The sequence below is a fragment of the Bacillus rossius genome, chromosome 2 (assembly GCF_032445375.1).
Source record: "Bacillus rossius redtenbacheri isolate Brsri chromosome 2, Brsri_v3, whole genome shotgun sequence".
Taxonomy (NCBI): domain Eukaryota; kingdom Metazoa; phylum Arthropoda; class Insecta; order Phasmatodea; family Bacillidae; genus Bacillus; species Bacillus rossius.
The window spans coordinates 74,613,879-74,640,007 of NC_086331.1; the positions used below are offsets into that span (position 1 = coordinate 74,613,879).

The 26,129-nt window shown below is 37.6% G+C and overlaps 1 protein-coding gene across 2 annotated transcripts in view; it reads right to left on the bottom strand.

The window, feature by feature from the left end:
* LOC134529379 (tyrosine-protein phosphatase 99A-like) overlaps positions 1-26,129 on the bottom strand; it is a 242,332-nt gene that overhangs the window by 98,969 nt on the left and 117,234 nt on the right. The window contains exon 5 of one of the 2 annotated variants that reach the window (XM_063363375.1): positions 20,562-20,690. The exons of the other annotated variant lie outside the window; for it this stretch is intronic. Coding sequence (XP_063219445.1) covers positions 20,562-20,690 — 129 coding nt within the window. The remainder of the gene's footprint in view (positions 1-20,561; positions 20,691-26,129) is intronic. 2 annotated transcript variants of the gene reach the window in all.

Sequence of the window (26,129 nt, forward strand, 5' to 3'; positions counted from 1 at the left end):
GTTAGTAATATAAATTAGTATCGAAAGAGATCAAAACACTTATACTGAATATGTATGTATGTATGTATGTATGTATGTATGTATATATATGTCTATATATATCATATATGTATATATATAAAACAAAATTTAAATTTAGATCATAGGCTTTCGTGATCAGAGTCACTATTTCTTGGCATCTGATTGTAGGCATGTTATTGGTTTTGGTTTGTTTTAATTTATATTGGAGGTAAACAGCTATTCCTGTTGGCAAAAACAACACATCTCTCCATAAATTCTCTGCCAACATTTAACATTCACTAGTTTGGAAATATTTCTGATGTCAGTTGCAATATAAAAAGGTCTTATTGACTTCCGTCATGTGCATCATATCCCAATAAAGTCAGCCACACACAATACCTATTTCCTTGACAGTTTTCATGCCTAGGTTAACAGCAAACAGGGCTCTGGCTCTGCGTATAAAAGTTTACAAACCCACTTACTTAAAAGGTAATAGAACATGTTCTATTTTTCTACTCAATCTACGAGCCGAATTTGTCAAGATGGAGGATCCGTATATAGCAATACACACCCATATGTATTCTTTCTTGTTAAAATTGGAGGATGTACCAAATGTATTTGTGCCAAACGAAACTTTACGTTAGTGAAACTATCATGAAATATATTTTGTAAACTTAAATAGTAATAACAAGAAGTAATAACTTTTCAAATATGTAAGAAAACTGGAATTATTCTATTGATAAAACATAGTCTTCAGTCTTATTATTTTATAATACAGTGTTCTGTAGTGAGGTGCGATATCTCAAGTCCAAATCATTGTAATTTCAACTTGGTTCAAATCCTGTTCCTAAAAAACCTTTTTTAATTTGTTTGTATAACTGATTATTTTAATAATGATTTGCTTATATAATTGTAATAATAAATTTTAATACATAGCTTAGTCAATGGATTTGGTTATTGCGTACTAGGTAGCTCTATAGCCTACATTTTTTGCTTAAAATAAAAAAAAAATTATACGAACGCAAGTAACTTTAAAATAAAAATTAACTCTCTAATTAAAACACCTATACTTAATAGGAAATAAATGTACATTAGATTAAAACTTGTATTATTTTAAATAAATTTATTTAAATAGTGGAATACACGCTAATGAGTGCATTACAATATTTTGTTTAAAGTTTAGTCCAACAGCTAAACACCCGTTAAAAACTTTATGGCAAGTGCCAACAACTATTTATTTATATTTGCTTAATTGTACAACTTTCAAAATTTTAAGAAACAGCCACTTTATTGTTTGTTACCAGTTCTAATGAATTTTTTTCTTACAGTTGGTGATGTTTTGGCTTTAAATTCTGCATTTTCTGTAAACTTTGTTTTAAACATTGCAAATTATATTTATTGTGATACTGTTTGGTAAACCAAACTCATTTCACATTTTTAGTAATTTGGTCAGCAATTTTAAAGATATTAAATTTATGTTTGCAACAAGATTTTTTATTTAGCAGCTTACTGGGAACTGTCTATATGTCATGCCACCATGAGACCCTGCTATCAGCAGCCAGTGCTGAGGAAGAAGCGAGTCTCGCCATGGCTGCAAGCCAGAAAGGCAAATTCATGGAGTGTCGCAAGAAAATGGACGGTCGTGGACCTTTTGCCATGCATCTAAGGGGCAAGCTCGGGAAGTGATGTGTTCAATAATTTTTCAGATTTTGACAAAGTTGCATAATGGATTTAACTTTTATGTACCAGCATTTCAAGAAGATAGTGCCCTGAGTCTTTTGTTAGTAATAGTTAGTCACTCCCTACAGCAACAAAAATTTTTTGCTAATAGCTGGTGTGGACAAGCATTTAACTGGTACATTGATAACTAACTTTCAAGTTGCCCTTTCACTTTTCTTTGGGCGTACTGCAAGAACGTAGTATTGCGGATAGTTTTATGTAAATTTATAGTGCCAAGAAATGAACTTAGTGATAACAACATAAGCTTTCTGATTGAAAAGAAGTGTGGAACAGTAGTTTTTGCACACAAGACCCGTGCATACACATTTGCACGACTGAACAGCGTCATAGTAATCGTGGTGATAGTACACTCACATTTAAGTTTGAATGAAAATTAAATGCTGGAGTTAGGCCAAGGAGATTTTCTGTACATTAGTTATAACTTTCTTAGGCCCACTGATATAATACAATGTAATCTTTTTACATTACTCTGCCATAATCTTTAGAAAATTAGATTTTTAAGCGGCCAGTAACTGAAACTGTTTCCAGTTTGTAAATTAGTTGAAAAGAATAGTATTAAGTTTTTTTATATTATTGCATGTAGGACATGTGAGGTGATATTCAGTTTAGTGTCGTTTGCAGTACTTCTCTAGTTGGTTGGTCTCTCATAAAAAGTTGATGGTAATTGGTAACTGTGCACTATGATTAAGTTGTTTTAGCTTTTTCACCTTTAAAATTTGCATGCAAGACTTGTACGGTTATTGTTACAAAGTGATGATATAATCTGTTTATCTAGTATGGAACCAAGCCAAGGCCATGGGAGTTTAACTGGTGTTGTATTATTTTTCTCTTTTACACGAATATATAATTATTTTGAAAAAAAAAAATTCAATACTTGCACCCTATAATAGCTCATTCTTTTTGTATCTCTGCTGTTATTTACCCTGTTAAGGTGGTGTTCTGCTCAGGACTGTTAATAGTTTACAAGTTGGTTTAATTTCAATTTATTTTAAAAACTATTTGATTGCCACATGATTCCTGTTTGGGTATTGCATTTGGAATGTGTTTAAATAAGGCAGCCATTTCAACTTATAATTTTTTGTCACAATAAGTAAATAAAATGTTAGAAAGTCTTGCTACTACAGCATGGATTAGCCAGGTAGGCAAAATATAAACTATCCAAATATCAGTGGCTGTAAAAAAAAATAATTTAAAATCAGTACTCAAAGTGTGACTCAAATTTGTATTGAAGAGATTTTTCCGTAAATTCATAAATCAGTAGTACAAAAACTACCAGAGCTAGCTTTTCAAACAAGCCATTACTGCATTCTCAACAAAAAAGATGATACTAGAATGCCCAAATTAAGCATGTTACAACTTGCTTAAGTGCACAGCTGTAGGACATCAAACTTGACAGAATTTACGTGAATTACTTCTGGGCTCTGGTACCATAACAATTTGAGTAAGGCCATTAAAATTTTGCACAGATTCCTTTAAAACATCTGACACCATTCTGTCAAAACTTAAAAAAAAATTGAGGTACATCAAACTGAAGTTAATTTACATGGACTCACCCGCTATAAAGGATAGTACACAAAGCCTGAGGATGTCACTAATGTATCACCATTCCACCAAGCATGGCAGCACAACGGTTAACATTGTACTTGCATTTGGCAGGACCCAGAGTTCGAATTCCAGACCGTCAGCCCTGAGATTGGCTTTCTGTGGTTTTCATGAAACTCTCCATGCAAATGCTGAGATGGTTCATTACTACAGGCCATGGCCAACTCCTTCCCCAATTCCCCTGAATTATGTGGTGTATGTCATTCTCAAATGACCTCCATAGTGACGAGACGTAAAACCAAAATAACAATTACCGTGCTCTGTGCCCTGAATCACAATCGGAGATGACATGAAGTCATATGCTGCGACTCCCCAAACCATGATGGGTAGGTCCTGTGTGTCCCTCAACATCGTTAGTATGATTTGCCATCTCCCCTGCCACTGACATGCACACTAGCTACAATAATCTGAAGAAATGGGGAACAAGATGTGAAACCACTTACATTTAATGCCTCCAGGTAACAGCAGCAATCCAAATGCAACTGTTTGTACTCCGGTGTTACAGACATTCTAAGCATGGGATGGTGAACACTTAGTCCAGTGGATGCCAGTCAAGATGTGGCGTGGGATATTAGTTATGTATAAATAAAAATAAAATGCATAATGTAATCAATTACATTTAAAATAAAGATTATATTGTTTGCTAAGACATATTGACGTCGACCGATGCTACACACTCCCTAAGCTCGATGTGCCTCCCCCGCTTCAGGCCCCTTTTCCTCCCACCATCACCCTCTATTCAAACCTCCCGCCAACGATTGTGTGTACGTGCATTTGTCCACCCCGCAAGAGGCGACTGGTGCCCATGTCTGCGGTCTTTAATGCGCCTAATTAGTTAACAATAACCCCCCACCCCCCACAACATCATCATAGATATATATATTGCAACAGGCTTCAACCATTGATATAAGTTAGCCTGGACAAGCAATCATTTAATTAATTTATAGAATTGTTTCTGGAAAATCCTGCTGTCATGAACCTTAAAAATTTTAATTCTTGATGAAAAAATGTGTATTAAACATAAGACTAATTTAAGAGTTTTTCTGAATATAGCTACTCAAAACAACTATCCAAAAAATAAATCACGACTTGATACAGCAAGTTGTTTACTGATTATTTTTCATTAAGGCATTGGAGGAATATTTTTGCTACAAAGAGTAAAATTTAAATTTAAATTTAATTAATAAGAACCACAGGCTGTAATTAAAATTTTTTTGATAGTAGTTTTGGTTCTCAAAAAATATTGTGTATTTTTTCAAATTTAATATAATTTTGATTTATTCTTTGTCTATTTAACTCACAATACCTTCTTTTTTATGGAGCCTGTAACTAGTATTGAACCTTTTTAGGCTTTTAAATGCTTTACATGGCCTGTGAAACACTTTGTAAGTGAGTAATGAAGACAATTTGTAATAAATACCAACAATGGCCTACTTAGAAGTGTGGTTTGAAACAACATAAAGGATTAAATTTATATTATTTTTTAAACACATGAGTTACTTCTTAGCAACTATGTATATTACTTTTCAGAAACTTGAACTAGAGGTATTCATTTATTTAAACAAACGTTTTAATGTTGGTGTAGTATGAGTCCACCTATTTGATCAAATAACTGAGTAAAAATCAATTATCATTTCTTGGTGAATGTTAATTCTTCTGTTTCTTACACAATAATAAAGTTAAAAACTAATAAGTCCACATTATATAACAGTTTATTATGTGTACAGATACATAAAAAATTAGGAAACTACTTATTTATGGTAAAATATTAAAATTTCATTATTAAATGTTTTCTTGTTAACAGTGAAAAAACTATTCTGTTAGGCGCAGCATGCTCAAGAAAATCGCAAACATGTTATAGTTCATTCTAACATCTGCATTTTCAAGATATTTTAACCAAACTAACTCTGTGTGATAAAATATTAGTGTTTCACTATTGAAAAATGTCACATTTTCAATAAAATAAAAAAAAATAAAAAAATAAAAAAATGCACACCTAATGCAGTTTTTTTCCCAATGAGGTGCAGCATCACGGCCCAATATTAATTGATACATTTATGTCCCTATTTTTAATACACCTATCCCTCAATTAGCACAACTAATTCGTTCCTGAAAATGCTCGTGTTATTCAAAATCGCGTACACCTATCCCTCACATAGCACGACTAATTAGTTCCTAAAAATGCTCGTGTTATTCGAAATCGCGTATTCTAAAGCATTAGTTTCCATAAATAGCAAGGCTAATTTATTTATTGTGTTCCAAAATTGTGCAGGAATATACTTTACGTAATATAAATGCGTTGAATAACACTCAACTATAAATATGTCACACCATTTATCTTTGTATGCCTCTCATCGCACTATGTATGACAAATACGACACAGCGTAAAGGGAGATACGTGGTTATGTACTTTATCGTCAGTCGGCTGGCTGACTTGCCCGCCCGGGCGTGACCTTCAACTCACGTCGCGTACTTTTCCAAACCATCCTTTACTGACAGTGAAACCGATAATACTGTCGGGATAATTATAATTTAATTTTTGAAAAATTAAAATGCTTACAAGCGTATCACCACCTGGTTCACACCAATCCTTTCAAGCCAATTTTTTTTCATTGCAAAATTCTTTTAAGAACCTTACCACATGAATCATCTGTTCATTTATATTCCGGTATCTAATGTCAAATATATTCCCGCTAGTACAAACAACAGCATCAGACTTTATAAACTTTTCGTACGATTTTGCGCATAGTTGACTGGCTTGAAACTAAAGTGCGACCAACATAAGCGTGGCCTTCATGATAATCTGCGCACCGTAATACTTTTAATTTTTTCTCAAATACTTAAACATAATGCATTATGAGTGATCAAGCACGTACAGTTACCGGCAGCTGAATGGACAGACGTTGCATTTTTTTTTAGTGAATTCCCTGCCACTGGCTAGACTGAGTTCACGGCCTGGTCTGTGGCCAGGTAACAATGGTACAGCACGGCGGCATACGCGCTGACGTAAAAAACATTTGGTCCTTTACACTCCATAGCCGCAATTTCACTTGCCACAGCTGATGTTTGTACAACAGCCGATAGCGTAGACAGACCTGCGCGCTATTCTCCCCCCCCCCCCCCCCCCCCTTCCTTGTTTGGCTAACTGTATCCCACAGCGCATGTTCACAGAAGTTGAAACAGACTTCGTGGCGTCGTGCTCGACTTATTTTTTTTGCCTGCCGAGATTTCGTGCTAACTGAAGTTTACAGACGTGCTATTTGAGACTGGGGCAGTAAAATTTAAATCGCACTAAATGAATTCGCACAATCTGAAGCCGTGCTAAGTGAGGGATAGGTGTATTCTGAAACATTAGTTTCCATAAATAGCAAGGCTAATTTATTTAATGTGTTCCAAAATTGTGTAGGAAAATATACTTTACGTAATATAAATGCGTTGAATAACATTTAACTATAAATATGTCACACCATTTATATTTATATGCCCCTATCGCACTTTGTATGACAAATACGACACCGCTTAACGGGAGATACGTGGTTATGTACTTTATCGTCAGTCGGCTGGCTGACTTGCCCACCCGAGCGTGACCTTCAACTCACGCTGTGTACCTTTCCAAACCATCCTTTACTGACAGTGAAACCGAAATTACTGTTCGGATAATTACATTATAATATTTCAAAAATTAAAGTGCTTATTCGCGTATCACCACCTGGTTCACACCAATCCTGTCAGGCCAATGATTATTTTTTTCATTGCAACATTCATTAAACAACCTTTTCCACGTGAATAATCTGTTCATTTCTGTTCCGGTATCTAATGTCAAATATATTCCCGCTAGTACAACCAACAGCATCAGACTTATATAAACTTTTGATAAGAGTCCTTATTTCATACAATTGTGCACACAGTTGACTTGCTTAAAACTAAAGACTAAAGTGCGACTGACATAAGCATGGCCTCCATGACAATCTGCGTGCCGTAATACTTGTAGTTTTGTCTCAAATACTTGAACACGATGCATTATGAGTGATCAAGCACGTACAGTTACCAGCAGCTGAATGGGCAGACGTTGCTTTTGTTTGAGTGAATTCCCTGCCACTCGCTAGACTGAGTTCACGGCCCGGTTTGTGGCCAGGCGACAACGGTACGGCACGGCGGACGTAAAAACATTTTGTTCTTTACACTCCATAGCCTTTATTTAACTTACCATAGCTGATGTTTGTACAACAGCTGATAGCGTGGACAGACCTGCGCGCGCATATCGTCCCCCCTCGTTTGGCTAACTGTATCCCACGGCACATCTGTCGTTTACTAAATTTGAAACAGACTTCGTGGCATCGTGCCCGGTTTTTTTTTTTCTACTGAAATTTCGTGCTAACTGAAATTTACAGACGTGCTATTCAAGACTGGGGCAGTAAAATCCACATTGCGCTAAATGAATCTGCGCAATCTGAAGACGTGCTAAGTGAGGGATAGGTGTATGCAGATTGTTTTAACTTGAACACTCCTGACTGACTGTTAACTGCCAAAATCAAAATCAAGTTTTCAATTTTTTTACATTAATAAAAATTTCTCATACATACTAATCAGGTCAACCATACTCATTAAAATATTAGTTTCACTGAGAAACATATTACTTACTTGTAAACTGTAAAAGTATCGGATGTATTGTGCATTACATATAGGTTAGACCTAGCTATGTGCAATGAAGCAATAAAGTCTTTATCTAATTTCAACATTATTCTCAACCTTTTAACTGCTATGATTGAGTTAAATCAATGTGCTTTAACATGTACGCCAGTGCGATCATCAAGATAACTCGATTCTGTCATTGTGACATGCTGTGGCTATAGATTATACTTGCATTCATTTCTTTTGCAAAAGATTCCACAGAGGTACAGCTAGATGTTATAACTATCTATATTTCTTTTACAACATTCTGATGGTTCACTTTCTCACAAACAGAGTACGAAAACAGCATTTTTTTTGTCGAGGACACACACAGAAAGCCTGCGCGCTAAAATTTTTTTCTTTTGGCTGTCTCGTAAACTTATTATTGTACACGTTAGTGATCTGTATTCATCTCTTGGAACAATTTTGTTTGCTGATTTTTTCACCAATAGAAAACACCAACAGTAACTTTAGTCGACATTCTGTCCGCTAAGTGGTGACAATTTGGCATGGCAACAAAAAGACGTGCAGGTATTTTGCAGCCTAATGAAGTTATAAGTTACTTCAATAAGTTACTGGAACTTTCAAGTTTAGAAAGTGAAGAAAGCGATTTGGAAGGTGAAACAAGAGATAGTAATGATGAAAATGTTTAAAATATAAGTTCGTATGTGAAAAAAAAAAAAATCATATGTGTGGCATCAAAGAATTTAGTTCATGATTTCAATACAAGTACTTCTAGCATCACAGGCAGTGTCATATTAGAATCCATAATAATTTAATTTTTTGAGTCTTTTTCACAAACAATTTTGTAAATACAATTGTTTCGGAATAAACAATTTCTATTTACAGACAGTAAAAAAAACTCTGAACTTGACCCACACTCCCTGCTTAAAAAATGGCTTGAAACCTGCAACAATAAAATGTAAATTTTTTTTTGCTATAGCAATGTTGATGGTAAGAAACAAACCTCTTTCAAAAGCAGAATATTGGTCAAAAGATTTACTGTTGATAACTCAAAAATTTGCTCAAATAATGTCACCAGACATATATGTTGTTGTTGCTGAGCATGCTTCATTAGCTATAAAAAAAAACCACAAACTAAAAAAAATAAGGCCTGTGGTTAATCTTTTAAAGAAATGCTTTGCTGAAAATTGTGTACCATTTCAAAACATATGGACTGAGAAATCCTTATGTTGTTCAAAGGCCGCTTGTTGTTTAAGCAGTACATATAAACAAAATGCCATAATTTTAGTATTAAATTTTTTGTTTTGTATGATGTTGAGACCGTTACATTCTGGATTTTATCATTTAATGTGGAGATCAAACAAATGTACCCAATCCAGAGAATTTTGGCATATAAGGAACTGTTATAAATTAACTCATGTCATTGTATCTAAACAAAGGTCTCCCACTCCTTGATGACGTTTAGTATACAAATCCATTATGTGATTTTTGCATGCAAATAAAAAAAATCCATGCGTCACTGTACGGAAAAAAGAAAAGGAATACCAGATCTGTCACAAAACAGACCAAAGGAGAAACTGTAGCTAAACACACAGATACACTGACAGCACTAAAGTGGCATGACAGGCGTGATGTCTATATGCTTACAACAATGCATGACAAGACAGAATGGCAGAATGAAAAAACTCATCATAAGACAGACAAATAAGTTGTAAAGCCCTCTTGTGTGAATTATTACAAATGTGAATATGGAAGCAGTCAATAAAACTCTCAGTTCATTAGAAGGTGTGAAAAAATCTATGAAGTGGTACAAAAAAGTATTTTTTTCCATTTAGTCGACATGATTCTCCTGAATGCACATGCTTTATACATGACTAAAACTGGAAAACTTGTTCAATTATCTGATTTTCAGTTGCACGTGGTATAGCAATTGCTAAAAAAATATCGAGACAAAAACGTCTACATAGAATCATGGACTAACTTCCAATTGGTTAACTCATTACTGAAATTTTTGTACAAAATTTCCGCTCAAAAATACCTATTTAGTAAAATAACACTTCATAGACAAACATTTTTTGGCTATAGTTTATTTTGAGGTTAACTTTGTTAGATACATTGTGTTTTATTACCACTATGCATTAACTTCCCAAATTAAATTAGTAAATAAAATAAATGAACAGTATTATGCATTAATTTTTACATCATTTCACATATATGCATTTCTGCGATATCACTTTAAATATAGCAAACTTAATTGCTAAAATATTACTGTTTTATTATGAACAATTAATTTTTTGAAGATTGAACAAATTTGCCTATTTAAGCTAAGTGGCAGCGTAGTTTTTTTTTTTTGGTAATTTTGTGTTAAGTCAATGGCCTTACTTGCATAATAAGTATCATTTTGCTCAAAACATGTCACCCTATTAAATGAAACAGCATTAAATTGACGCGAGACGTCAGCCCCTCCCTTCCTATACACGTGTGCGGGCAGCCACAGAGGCAGAGACTGCCAGCGCTTCTGTACGCAGCCGTGTCGCCCATCGCCAGAGCTACCACACCCGCGTCTCCTGTTGCCCAGGACAACCACTCTGAGCGCCATCGAAGCTGGCCGACCCTTCCTGGCAGGTCACTTCCCCCAACCTACCCCCTCTCCCAGAGCCCGACGAGACGAGCGCGCATAGAACGTCCTGGAAGCGGGGGTGATTTCCGTAACCCCTCCCTTACAAACGTCACTCCCAGGCCCTCAGGACGAGTATAAAAGGGCCATCCATTAGCCCAAAACGCTACTCCCATTTTTAAGCCCAGCGGGGCTCTAATTTTTTTATCACTTTTCCCCTTTTACTTTAAGTCTACGCGCTGGCTGGCAGCCTGGTGGAAAACGACGAAAGTCGCCCCCTAAATAAACCAGTACCTCCCAAACAAAAAGCGGACAGCAATGTCCAAGTGCCCGCCATTTGCTTAGTAGCTGCTTTCTATTGCTAAACTCTTTTTCCTGAACAATCCCTCCGATTCCTGTAACCAACCTGCTTGTTTTTAATGCATGAACTTTGCATCCCACATGAAAGAGCCCAGGGATTTCTCTGTGTCTATGCAGGTTTTAACTGGGCCCAACTTATCTAGTTAAAGTCTAGGATAGTCAGTGAGGGGAGTTAGCCATGGCGCCAATTGCTGCCATGGTTGGCCAATCCCTTTCTACCACATGATGCATGCTACCCCTCCTGCATGGCTTCAACCCTGCATGATTAGAGATTATAGGCTTCGGCCTGAGATGCACTAAGGCTCCTCCCTAACCCAGACCCCTCCCAATATACTTAGTTTCTAGGTAGATTAGGGGAAAAAATTCAGAAAGTCAGTCGGTGGCCGAGAGGCACCACTGGTAGCCGAGCCTAGATCACCGTGCCTCCTCAGCAGCCGAGTTCGCTCACTGTGCTGATCTCTCTCTCTGGCCTAAGGAGTCGTGCTGGTCACGCCAGGCGACGAGAGTGCCGCCCACCTGAGCAGTGTCACGAGTGTCTGATCTGCATCCGTATGTGTCAAATTAGTGAGAGAGAGTCGCCAGAAGATGACGTAGTGGAACGACAGTTAAGTCCAGGACCTGCCTATCTACAGGCCGTAGAGTAGGGAGAGTCAATCAGTTCTAGGCCAAGTTGTGAGGGGAGGCTGTGTATTCGTAAATAAACCTGTACACCAAGACGTGTGCATAATTTCGGGGAGAAGGGGCATCTAAGGGAAACCTCCACCGCCATATTCATCATCTGCACCGCCTCCAGGAAGAACCAGCCCATCAGCCATCTTTAAAGCACCCAGACTCCTGTGAGTAAAGATGTCTGCAGATGCCATTTTATTTGACGCAGGGAAATGGAATACTCTTCTACCCCCCCCCCCCCCCCCCCAACACACACACACACCAAGGCCGAGCCAGGTGCCTGTGCACCCATCCATCAAACCCAGTAGGCAGACATTTTTATAAATTGTTAAGCCTAAGGAGCATACAGAGAATAGTACACAAAGCATCACATGAAAATAACTGGCACCCAACATGGGGCCAACTTGAAGACACGTCAGTAGACTGCCACCCACTGCTGCCCCTTGAGATAAACAGCATAATATCGCAGAAAACAACTGCCAGATCTAAAATTGCCCAAAACTCAGTGGTGCCCAAAATAATGCAAAAATTAATCATGACTACCGACCTTGCTCAGGGAAGTAGCGAGAACCAACCCCAGGCTATAGAAGCCTCCCAGAGGTGCCCTGCACCCGAATGCACAGGTGAAGGGCTCTACTACTTGGAGTGCAACCCCTATTCAAAGCAGTTCCACACGAGATGTTATAAAGCAGTGTTTTTCAATCTTTTTGATTTCGCGACCCCTTTACAAGTTGAAAAATTCCGGCGACCCCTTTGTGTCACAGAAAGACAAAGAAATTATTTAATTAAAAGACTACGTTAATGGTATTTTCCATTTTGGTACAATTATCTATTATTCGGATCTACACTCTGCAGGAAGCCGCGAGAGTTTTGAAAGTAAGTACGAGGTAAGTTGGTAAGGCTACGTGCGACTTAACTTGGACGCCAAATCGCGCGGGCCAAACTGCGTCGGCGACGGCCACGTTGCCACGCCGCATTGTCGTTGCGGCGACAGGAAGCGAACCGCGCGCGCCACCCGCGTTGTAGTAATGAAAATGTAATTTGTGGAAATTGTACCCATGAACAACATATGGTGTGTCTTGGGTGGCGAGAAGAGGCGATAGGCATCGAGAAACTTGAGTATAAATGTGTTCCCATGTAGAATGCAATCAGCACCAACTCTGAGGGCCAATCCCCTGCCACCCAATTCTAGCAAAGGGAGTTTGATGCTGCCGGAGTTCTCTGGACAGTCACATGAAGACCCCACAAACTTCATGAATCAATGAGTCAACTCATAGAATCGAGAATCCCGCATGGTCATTGGTTTCAACATGGACGATGTCAGCTGAAAGGGAGTGGAGCACATACGAAGAATTTATATCGACCTGGGTTGAATTGAGAGTATGGCTTACTTCCAAGTATGCAGGAACAGAATTAGTGACAGATTTGAGCCACCAGATCTGCAGCAGTGAATAGGCCACATAGGAGGAAGCTTAAATCATTATTCGTCGGAAAATGCAAATATACCGGCGGCTGTACCCAGAGCAGCCCTAATAGTAGGGCATCCCATACGTAATAGAGCTGCTCCAGCCAAGCACCCGCTTGTTTCTACGCGTACTCCCAGCCAAGTATATCGAGGAATTAGTGGAGAGAGCACGGGCCCTAGAAAGGGACAAACCAAATAACCCCCATTTGGGATAAACCCACCCCCCTTAACAGATCAGTACCACCCTCGAACATTGGCCCCATTACAAGGGTCACAGTACAGACCAGAAACCTTGAGCAAACCACTCAGTATAACCTGCCATGATACTGGTTTTGCCCAGGTTTCCACCTGAATAAAGAATGCCCAACAAACAGAACAGACCGGGACAGAACTCGCAGAGAAGCACAGTCAATCAGAAGCCATCAAACCAACTCGGGACCGAAGCAATAATTTCTTTCCTTCAAACCCAGGGGCAAGGGAGGACACACCCACCAATCCCAAGAATTGTTGTGCAAGTCGAGGGGTAAGAAACATTGGTCCTCCTCGATTCAGCAGCAACAGCCAACTTTATCTGTCTAGACAAAGTGCCAAGGAATAAGAGGAAAGTAATTAAGTATAGCCATACCACGGTACGTCTAGAAAACCCTGGGAAGAAAATTCAGATTGCAGGATGCATTTCACTGCACCTCCAGATACGAGTCAACAAAGCCCTCATTCTTTGATAGTGACACACCAACTGGGAGATGATGTAATTTTAGGCCAGCCCTGGTTACAGTAGCATGACTGTGTACTAGATTTCGGCAAGAGGAAAGCCAATTTTGGTTGTACCAAACAAACCACAGAGATGTGGATTGAATATCACACAGTTCAAAACCCGCAAGAGATGTGAGTTGAGAATAGGCAACCCCCTAGTCAGGACAAGAGAAAGTCAAGGAGGAAGCTACCTCCAACACACGTCAGACAGCATAAATGCAAGTCTTTTGTCAGCCAACAGGTTAATACAGTATAGAGCAATTCGTGAGACCTCAGAAGACCAACCCAAGCACCCCTGATCTCCTAGGTAGATTTTCCAAATACAGCGAAACCCCTTATTTACGTTACCGTTATTTACGTTTTCCCGTTATTTGCACTATATTCTTCAGGTCCCGTTTAGTTCCCATTTAGTCCAATACAATACTTTCCCGCGAATTACGTCTCAAAAATCGAATCCATCTCGCTATTTACGTCACGTAACAACCATAAACAACCAGAAAATACAGTGGAACTAGTAGGCCTAAAAACATTGTGAAAAAGTAACGTTTATAGTCGGCAATGAACATTTGAAATCGTAAAATATACATATTTTATAACATGAAAAGTTGCTTTTATTTCTAAACATGTAATAATTTAAGCCTAGGTGTGTAAAAGTACGAGTAATTATAGCAGGAGACAATCTAAAATGCACGAGGGAAAAACGTAAACTCAGAACTCACGAATGTATAAACATGGCTGCTTGTAAGTTCTGATACTGTATTTATGTCACAACTTAGCCGAAATACTGGTACGAGACATAAACTTCACAAGATAAAATGAGCGGAGTCTTGGTAACTGTTTTATACGTCTTTTATAATTTCGGAAGTATTGTACAGTTGACGCATATTTTTTTTAACTAACCATTTATTTCTGGGGATCGTAAATAAATAATTATTGGTATCAAGACATCACGATAAACGTAAACTTGAACATGTCACGGCAACGAGAAAACTGGTGCGTATACCAATAAACTGGTATTAGAACTGGATAAAATTGGTACACGGGAGGTGGAGCTTATGTTTTTTTCCGCTAAGCTCGCGTCTATTGGCTGGCTGCTGATGGCAGGTCATGAGTCTGGGCGGAGCATAGAGTGAGTTATACTGCGCATGCGCCGCCGCGTCTTTACAGCACCTGACCGAGTACAATGACCTTTCTCCGCGTACGGCGCGCTATTTCCATCAATTTGCTGTCTTTTTTTTTTTTTTTTAATTTTTACTGTGAGCAATGTGTATGTAGCCCGTATTTGTTATAAACGCTGCAGGTTGCAACTGTATTTATAATTTGGAGAGGCAAATAATCTACTTGAACAGCCAAAAAAGCAAGCAGAAGAAAATTTCAGATTTTTTTGTTAGGAAGTAATCAGAAAAAACATTTTGGCTTTAATTTTTTTTTTTTTGTCAAATGTGGTAAATTAATAATTGATTAAATACTAAAGTAAAATCTGTTGTTAGTGTGTTTGTACCTGCATTATAGTATGTGCTATTAAACCAAAGGAAAAAAATTCTAAATAAGGTAAACTGTACTCCTTTTTATACTTTTCCCTTTATTTACACTTTCCCGCTTTTTACACTTTTTTACTTTGTCCCCATGAAAAGTGCAAATAAGGGGTTTTGCTGTACTAACATAAAAAAGACGACATAATATGAGCACGAAAGTCACCTTAGCAGTCGGACTGGAAGCTGTGGGTGCCACCCTCATGTAGATAGCATCTTATGCATTACACACACCACAAGAACCCAACTGTACACCACAGTGTTCGAGAAATGGTAAATGCCAATGCCAGGAGATATTAGTGGTACGGAATCACCAAACAAATGAGAGGATATGTCAACTACTGTAATATTTACCGTCAAGGGAGAACTAGAGCACAACCGAAATCACCAATCCAGAAACCCATCACTCTCCTGGTGGGTCACCAAGAACTCCAGGACGACCCCCATAGCTGACATCCCTCCAGATGTCACAATAGCCAACCTAATGCCTTCCAGCCGGCGACTTCGACTTGCCAACCACCAGGGACCCAGCAGAGGCAGTAAAGATCGCCAGAACCTGTGGAGATCCCATCCCCAGCCAAGCAAAAGGCTAAGGATCTCCCGACCCCGTCCAGCTCAGCAGCCAAGGAAAAGACGGCGAAATCACGTCATCTCATCAGTCAGAACTGAGGACAAACTGTGAGCCAGCACACCCTCCTTGGCTGGGCTAGTAGATCCACTAGACCAGCCAACCTGTGCAAACCAGCGGCATAGCCCACCTGCCCAAGGCGGAGGAACCACCCCAGAAAAAGCTGCCCTTAAGGTCCCTGCATGGCGACAGACCATCATTACCCAGCCACTACACCCGAGAGAATAGCAGCCATGGAGGTCCTGTAGAGCCTCTTTTGAGGACCAACCAGGGTGATACCGAATGAATCCCCTCAGAATAAGTCAGTGAGAACCAGTGATGAAAGTGCGCAGATGGCCCGTTTTGTGAAAGGGGCGAGGCAGCAACCATCACCACCTCAGGGGCTTCGATAAGCCACCTAACTATCTCGGGCGAGGCATGGTCCTGCGTGCAGAAGCAGGAACAATATAAATAGAGTAGGCCTCTAGTGCAACAGACAAAGGCCAGAAGGATGCACCCAATAGACAGTTTAATTTGTTTCTATAATTGTTAAAAGTATGAACCAGACAGTGAGAGAAATGTAAATAAATGTAAGTAAGGGCACTAACCACGTGTGAAATTGGCAGCCTTCCCTATGAAACAGGAATATGTATATAGATTTGAAATTGTGTGTGATAGACCAGTACGTATGTATTATTATGAACGCGAGAGACCAGACCGCGATGTTAGGATCGGAGCTGGCTGGCGGCCTCGCACGGCTACTGACGTCATGCGTCATCCATTGATGTAAGACATGCCACATATGCCTGGCCGGATTACAAGGGTCGTCACTACCCCCTCCCTCCTCAAACCCCGCACACTGTCCTGCCTCTGCGTCGTTATCTATCGCTGAGTGGCATTGGGAATTCCGTGGGCTGCCACGAGAAGTCACATGATGAGCGACGCTATTCTCGATGCTTCGGGCATCGGGTCGGCACGGGATGACGTGACTGGCCTTAGTTGCACTCGTGAGTTCTAGAAAGGCACCAGAGATTACTTAAGCTGGGACACTTGCCTCCGCGACGGTTTTCGGGCATGTGATTTCTTTGGGCGGCAAGTCCCGCGACAGTTTTGGTGGCGAGAGTGCGACGAGAATTCGACGACAGGGTTTGGCGAGGAGCGCGGCAAGAGTTCAGTGATGGTGCCACGTGAGCCCACAACGGTGAGTGCCATGAGTGCCGCAGGTGCGGTGAGAGTTTGGCGACAAAGTTCCACAGGGTGTGCCGCGTGAGTTCCGTGAGGAGTGCGGCGAGAGTTCCGTGAGGAGTGCGACGAGAGTTCTGCGAGGAATGCGGACTGTGTAACTTTGATAAACACTGAATGACTTGGGGATAAAAATTTTTAAGTGCGAATAATTAGTGATATGGAATTTTTAAGTAAGATTAATTATTAGTGATGTAAATATAAGTAACCAATAAAACTGTCTAAAAAAACTTAATTGGGCTATCCCTTACGAACCCAATAGTTCTCCCCATATTGCATAATTTATATACATATTGTTAAATCGTAACAATATGTATATATAAGGAACCAACCCAAGAGACAGACAATTCTAAACCTAGTAGGGCACACTATTTTACCAACTCCAAGAAAGACAGTAATTCATGAGAGGTCTCATACCTCCCACTGTAAAAACGGTGTAACCAAGGCTCTGGTTCCTTACCTAGAAATTAAGGTCTCATAGCATTTAGCCTTAAGATCAAATTGTTATAAGTTACTGTACAAGCTATTAACTCCAAGCTTTGATCCCCCTAATCTTTCGGAGCACCTTTCGAACAAAATCACCCCCCCTCCCCCAAAGAATCATATTTCTGATAGGAGGGTAGTGTGTTTATCTCACCACTTTCGCACCCAGCCTGAGGGTCATTCCTGCCTTATCCACATTCCCAAACCCTCAGAAGACAGAGCATCATAGAAGGCACCACCCCACCAAGATGGAAGGAAGGATAGATGGACCGACATGGTGACATGATGCATACTACCCCTCCAGCATGACTAACACCCTAAAAGATTAGAGCATATAGGCTTCGGCTTGAGACGCACTTAGTCTGCCTCCCCAACCCAGAACCCTCCCAAACACACTTAGTTTTAGTTAGGCTAGAAAAAAAATCCAGAAAATCAGTACCCGAAAGGCACCACTAGCAGCCAAGCCTAATCACCGCGCCTTCTCAGCAGCCGAGTTCACTCACTGTGCTGAGCTCTCTCTCCAGCCTAAGGAGTCATGCTGGTTGCACTAGGCGACGAGAGTGCTGCCCGCCCTAGTCATGTCACGAGTGTCTGATCTGCGTCGGTATGTGTCAAATTAGTGAGAGAGAGTCGCCAGTAGACATCGTAGTGGAACAACAGTCAAGTCCAGGACCTGCCTTTCTACAGGCCATAGAGTAGGGAGAGTCAATCAGTTCTAGGCCAAGTTGTAAGGGGAGACTGTGGCCCCTATCATGTATATACGCAAATAAACTTGTACATCGAGACCTCGAGTGCATGCCATTCTCATACAGACGCAGGGGTAGATAAGACTTTTCCACCCCCCTCCCCTCCACAAGTAAGATCCAGGTGTATGTGCACACATCCATAAAACCCAGTAGGCAGATATTTTTATAAATTATTAAACATAAGACGCAGAGACAGAACAGTACTCAAAGCGCCTAACGACCAAATTACCTGTACACCTAATGATTGCACAGCAGATATTCAAATTTGACTTTTGCATAATCTAATGGGTGAAATGAGACATTGCTTTAAAGATCAATTTATGAAAAAATAATAATTACGAAATGTGCGTAACAATGTATTCCTTTTATAAGTAATTTATTTCCTGCTATCAGATTCCAATCACTACCAAAACAGGTTCTATTACATTTTCTGTTATATGCATAACTAGTACACCAATCCCTCACTTAGTACGTCTTCAGATTGCGCGAATTAATTTAGAGCAATGATAATTTTACTGCCCCAGTTTTAAATAGCACGTCTGTTCGCTAAAGGCAAAAAAAGTCGGGCATGAAGCCATGAAGTCTGCTTCAACACAGTAAACAACAGATGTACTGTGGCATACAGTTAGCCATAGGAAGCGGGAAGAGATGCGTGCACAGATCTGACTACACTATCGGCTATTGTACAAACATCAGCTATGGCAAGTTTAGGCTATGGAGTGTAAAGGACCAAATGTTCTTACGTCTGTGCGTATGCTACCATACCATACCGTTGTCCAGCCACAGACCCGGCCGTCATGAACTTCAGTCTAGCCAATGGCAGGGAACTCGCACGCACAAACACAAGCAACGTCTGCCCATTCGTCTGCTGGTAACTGTACGTGCGCAGGAACCTGCAGTTGGAATCACATTGGAATCATAGTTCCCAACTGAGAGCATAATGCATCGTGTTCAAGTATTTAAGACAAAACTATAAATATTTCAGCGTGCAGAATTTCATGAAAGCTACACTTATGTTGGTCATACTTTATTTTTAAGCAAGTCAACTGTGTGCACAATCATACAAAATAAAGACTCTATCAAACGTTTATATAAGTCTCATGCTGTTGGTTGTACTAGTAAGAATATATTTGACATTAGATACCAGAAGAGAAATGAACAGATGATTCACATGGAAAAGGTTATTAAAAGAATGGTGCAATGAAAAAAAATCATGGGCCTGACAGAATTGATGTGAACCAAGCAGTGATACAGGAATAAGCACTTTAATATTTGAAAAATTAAAATGTAATATCCATACATTATCGGTATCACTGCGAATAAAGGATGGTTGTAAAGTTCGTGGACAAGTATGCGCCGTGAGTTTAAGGTTACGCCCGGGAGGGCAAGTCAACCAGCCGACTGACGATAACTCCCGTTACGCGGTGTAGTATTTGTCATACAAAGTATTCATTGGGGAGACATGTTTATCGTTGAGTGTTATACTGCACATTTATATTACGTAAAGAATATTTCCCTACACATTTTGTAAACCATTATGTAAATTAGCATTGCTATTTATGAAAACCAATGCTTCAGAATACGTGATTGCGGATAACACTATCATTTTTAGGAACGCATTAATTGTCCTAAGTGAGGGATTGGTGTAAACATAATTTCAAGTTACAAGTGATTTATTAAAACATCTTTAACTAATTTATAAGATTACCGGAAACATAAATGCTATAAAATTGCTACAAAATAATAAAAATAATGATTTAAGCCTTGATTTCCTGATGCTTTACCCAAAATATAATTAAAAGTTTTTTTTTTCTAAATTATTAAACTTCAATGAGAAAAAACATATTATTTGAACAAACTGGGATGCCATGGACTCCAAAACCACGCTCATTATATTTTATTTATGTAAAACCTGCCAACTCCTGTAACAATACAGAATATATTGAACGTGGCAAACTAAATGCAGAACATATTATGTTAAAATATTCCTTATATTTATCAACAGTTCTTAATTAAAATTTTGTAGCAGCTTCCTTATTAATTATACAATATATTGAGCTATATTCCAATATTGAATAATGAAGTTCGCATTAATGTTTCTATTCATTACCTTTTTCCTGTTGAAGAGCCAGCAAAATCGGAACAAAATAGCATATCACAATCGTGCGCAAGATATAAGGACTCGTCATTAAAATTGTGACATTCTCTTCCAGCGACTGGATTTTCCAAAAGCTGTAATCTGTTAATGGAAAACATAACAATTATGTAGATGTAGGAAGTGAAAAGCAAATAATCTGTTTAAATGGCTGAAGCTTATTTTTTTTACAAGTGACTTAAACATAATTATTTATTCAATGATAATTAGATTTTCTTAATGAAAAGTTATCTTATGTTGTTTTACTAATTACATAAAAAAACACGTAATTTCCACACTTACATTACAATTTTAAGGTGTAACAAATTCAGTTACTACTGAATTTTGATAACCGGTCAACTTTACAGCGAAACAGAATTGATATGTACTAGAACAGCATAATTTCTAAAGTTAATTTTTCAATAACTATAGATATAATAGCTAACCTAACTTGGGTCGGAATCATCATCCTGCTGCCCATTGGCAATCAAGTGATTTGTCGTCTCACTTTCCACCTCAGATCACTACCTTACCACACACCTCAAGTAACTATTACCTGGGAAAAAACACATGAATATTATTTAGAGATTTTTATTATTAATAGGTGTGAGATCAGGGGCGAAGGGTAGTTTTCAAAGTCGGGAAACCAAGATTTTAAGTGGCAAAATTGTTCATACTGGTAAACAATTTTTAGATTTTAGGATACAAAATTGAATGTTTGTTAAACCATTATCCTTCTTAATATATGACAATAAATGAGAATGTGCAAAAATATTATTTATACCATTACGTATACAGTAGACTCCCGATTATGTGGGTGTGGGTTATTCAGTTTGTGGGTTAACCATGCCATATTTCCATGAACCATAAAGACAAGATTAATTTTAGAATTTTATTTCTGTGCATGCACAACAGCAATGGCACTTGTGTAGCATTGAATACAATGCAATGAATTAGCAATGCAATGAATTAATACTGTGACGAATCAACAAGCAATTTTTCAAACGTTTATATTCTGCGATGCTGCATGTCAGGCGTGTCAGCAGCATCTCTGGAGAGAAAAGCCAGAAGCTTTCAGGGCTAGTTTACCTCACGCCTACTACGATGCGCTAGTGGCAAATCATGGCAGAAACTCATTTATTAATTAACAACACATTTATTAATTAACATAGTTAGGAATTATTTTAACAGGTTAAATAATATTTCTAATAATAGAAAATGTTAGGTTTAGGCTTTCTTAAATCTTATTATACCTGAAATATATCTCCTATATCAAAAACATTATGTAACTCAGAAGTGTTGGTAATGCCTACTTAGGAATGTTATGCCCAAGCCCTATTATAAATGTGGTATGTGATTTTTTAAATTTAATTTTAGGTAGTTTAATCTCAAAATGTTATTGAACATTTATTTAAATATACTTCAAATGTACTTAGACATATGTATATTAGTACTGTAAATTAATTTTAACGAAGTAGTGACTTGATTAAAATGGTAGTCAGCAAGCACACTTAACATGATTGGAAAAGAAAATATTTTGATTAAGATATTCTCTAATGGAAAAAAAAAAATATTTGACTAGCGCAGTTCTGATTAGTGCTCTGTTGTACTGGAACGAACAAGGGCTTTACTTCAAGGGGCATATGTTACAGTGTTTGTCTAAATAGCCATGATAAAAAAAATTTTTTATGAGTTTTTTTTTACATTGCTTTAATCGTGTTATCGGTTATCAGTGGACCTCTTGCCAGTCATTACCCCAAGAAATCGGGAGTCTACTGTATTATGTATGTATAAATAATGTATACATTATACAATGCTACAAAAGCGATACCCTGTAATAAATAATCCTATAATTAACGCACATCACTTTTTAATTAGTTCACATTAAAAAATTAAACAAGGCTCTAAAGTAAATTTTATTTATGTTCTCAGCCTATAAGCCATTTTGAAATCCCTGCCTTTTGATTTACGTAGTATTAATAAATAATATGTGCCATACGTAAAGTTGGTCTTCCACTAAAAATTATTTCAAATATCTCACCACCGAAACATTTTGACAGCAAATTTTCCAACACACAATATGTTTGTCTTTCTCCCTACTGCTATTTTCTCCTCCTTACTCTCCATCTGACTTCCCTTCCGCTGCTTGGATGGCTGGAGGAAGCAGCCAGCCCTAAGTTCCCTTGTGCAGTTATAACCGCCGCCTAAACCTCCCGAAGGACCAGGTCAAATTCTTCAATAAATTTCAACAATCCATTTTTCTTGTTGAGGATTTAAAAGAGATTTGCTAAAATAAGTTGTTACAAAGTTACTCTGTTCTTACAACACACCATTCTTAAACAACACATCAATTCAAGATTTGCACACGTTTATTGCCGACAGGGAGGGGGGGAGGTGGTCGGGGAAGCAGAGCGATGGTTTCGTTCCCCCAGTTCGGCCATGTTCTGGGCAAAAGCAAAAAAAACATGAAGATAGCCGAGCTCTGAGTCTCGGTGTAAGAAGAGGACAACATTCCATAGATTATGATATTAGGCGCAGGGTGAAGAGGGCTGTCTCAAATTTTAAGTGTGTGAGATTGAATATTATTAATGATGCTGGAATGTGGAATAATGTATTTGGATAACAGATTCAGCTATAAATAAATACACATTTCACCCCTCTAAAAGCAGATGAACCAAAGATTCCTTTGGTTCCATGGAATCTTGGCCCCCGTGTGAGGTTTATAAAGCAGTATTCATGTACGAAAAACTTAAAATCAACCACTCAGAATCAGACTTGTCCAATGAGTGTCCTAGTATACATAATTATGTTATTAATATAGCAATGTAGTTTACCATGGTGAATTTCAGCATTATAAAAAAAGTCTATTTAAAGTTTCATTATTACATTAAATGTTACATTTTTTACAATATAACATACCTATATTTAAACTATCACATGTTAATGAAACAAATGCTGTAAATAAATGCTATTACTTTTGCAAATTAAGTATAGAGAAATCATAAATTGGCCATCCAGTATAATGTAGTGCTTGTTGAATGGTGCTAAGGAGGTACCAAAAGATTTTATTCAGTTTCTGTCAATAAATTTGTGATTAAAGAAATGACTTGGTGAACTGTTGGAACATAATGAGTCATAGCTCTAATGGTATGTTAATTATGCTGAAAAGTTTTCATATAAATATAGTAAGCACAAACACAAAAAAGTTCAGGTTTTTATTTAATCATAATTATGGCTGTCCTAGCAGCTTGATAAGAATACAGCATCACTAAAAGATTTTTCAAACAATTTTATTTGAGAAAAAGGCTTATGTTATCATTGGGGGTTTGATATTCTGTGAGACCTTTCTTCTTAGGTACTTTTTAACAACCAAACAAATTTTTAAGTAATCTAGTCAGATAAGAATACCACACCACAAAACTGTGATGGAGATACTGCATTGCTTCCATATTCATACTCTTAATAAGCAAACTTTTGAATATATCAGTTTTAAAAGAAACCATTAATACATTAAATTTCTTAATTTGTATGCTGCGAGTATAATCACATGCTGCCGCTACCAGCAATGTTTGCAATGTGTCACTAAAATAATATTTACTACTCTTTTTTGTAACTTATATATACAGTACAATCCTATTATAATTTTTTTTTCAAGGGACATAAGGAAAAAACTTTATAAGCAGGAAAATGTTCTAAGCAGGAAATATAAATTTAGCACTTATCAGCATTTGAACTTTTTACCAATGGACTCAACAAGCTATGCAAACAAATTTAATATTAAAACCACTAATGGGTGAACTTGATGATCGAATTTGCTTAACCAAGCACACAATTTTTCAACTTTGTGATGCTTCCAGCTTCTATTTTATTTGTTTTTAAAGACAAACTACCACATTTATGTAAAATTGCTCACTATTTGTGACAATGAAATTTAGCTTGGAAATGCCTATTTCCAATTCCTTCACCACTTGAAAACGTGTAATTATGGGAGTACTACCTACAAATGAAATTAAACTCTTTATTAGCATTAGAAAATTCGTTCCTCCCCTCACCATCCTCGTGGAATAATTGCAAACTAAAATACTGTAGGCCTACGCACGTACATCTGAAAACACAATAGAATAGCAAGGAACGGCTTTCTTATTTTTTTTTATCAAGACAAGGGTGCCAACAGACACATAGCTGCAAATGTTACATACCTTTGATATATAGAATACACAGCATTAGCCAGCACTAACATGTAGCGCTAGTCTGGCACATTGACATTTTGTTTTTGCATACAATTCTATTTGAACCATATAAGGTACAGTAGTTATTGTAAACAAAACTGTACTTAAAGTGTAAGTAAACCTTTTAACATGTTTTAACTTCACAGATGTGATAAGTGTTTAAATAGGGTATTGAAAACTTTTTTTTGGCATTTATTAAATTTTAAAAGCAAACCATATAAGCAGGAACTGCACCATTCGTGAAACTTTATATGAAAGAAATAAATGCATTGTCCTTAAGGGGAAAATATCAGGATTTAATAAATATGTCATAAGCAGGAAAACATAAGCAGGAACATTATAAAAGGATTATACTGAGTGTGTGTGTGTATGTGTGTGCACTGCACACATGTATATATACATATATAAACACAAAAACACACACACAGAATAAAGTCCTGAACTAGAAAAAAGGTACTGCCATGGTTTAGTGCTCAATATGACAATGAAATTATTCCAAATATTTGTTCATAATTTGACCCACTTGATTGACTGTGAATCCACATTTTAATCTGTAATTTTGGTGGCATAAGAGCAAAGAAACTTTGTATGTGTATAGGTGAGGATCTATTGTGGTCAGTGCTGGAGGGGGGGAGGGTTGTTGGTTTATAGTAGCATGATTTTAGACTGGATAAAATGTGATTATTGAGTCTTACCTACTGTAGTATTTTTGACATAATACAATATAATATTATACTATTACATATACAAATTAAAGTGTATTAGTGATATTTTGCCCCTTCATAACCTAATTCAGGGTATATTTTTGTATTTCATTAGTTTTTTTTTTAATTGTTGGATTCTATAGATAACCTACACCTATATGTGTTCCGAAACATGTAAAATATCAAAAGATGGTTACAGATTATCTCAATTAAACAAAATGATGTGAAAGAAACAGAAAAAGGTTGTGTAAGTTTTATTCACATTGCTCTTCAAACCACTACTGCAACAAAGATATATGTACATAATGTTAGAATGTATACTGGTTTTGTATCATTCTTTAATATAGAAGTTATTAATTTAGGTTTATTATATATGCTTGCATTACCTTTGACCATGAATAAACTTACCAAAAACTTACCAAATATATAAATTGTTGTTTTGTATGTGGTTCATAAATTGTTACGTCCATAGTTCATAATTCGTCCAACTGTACATCCGTTCATTCACCATAAAAAGTTTAAAGTTAGAAAATTAATAGATGACACAAATATTAGCAAATATTTTGCATATGACTGTTTATTGCAATAAATTAAAAAATTGAATTATGAAA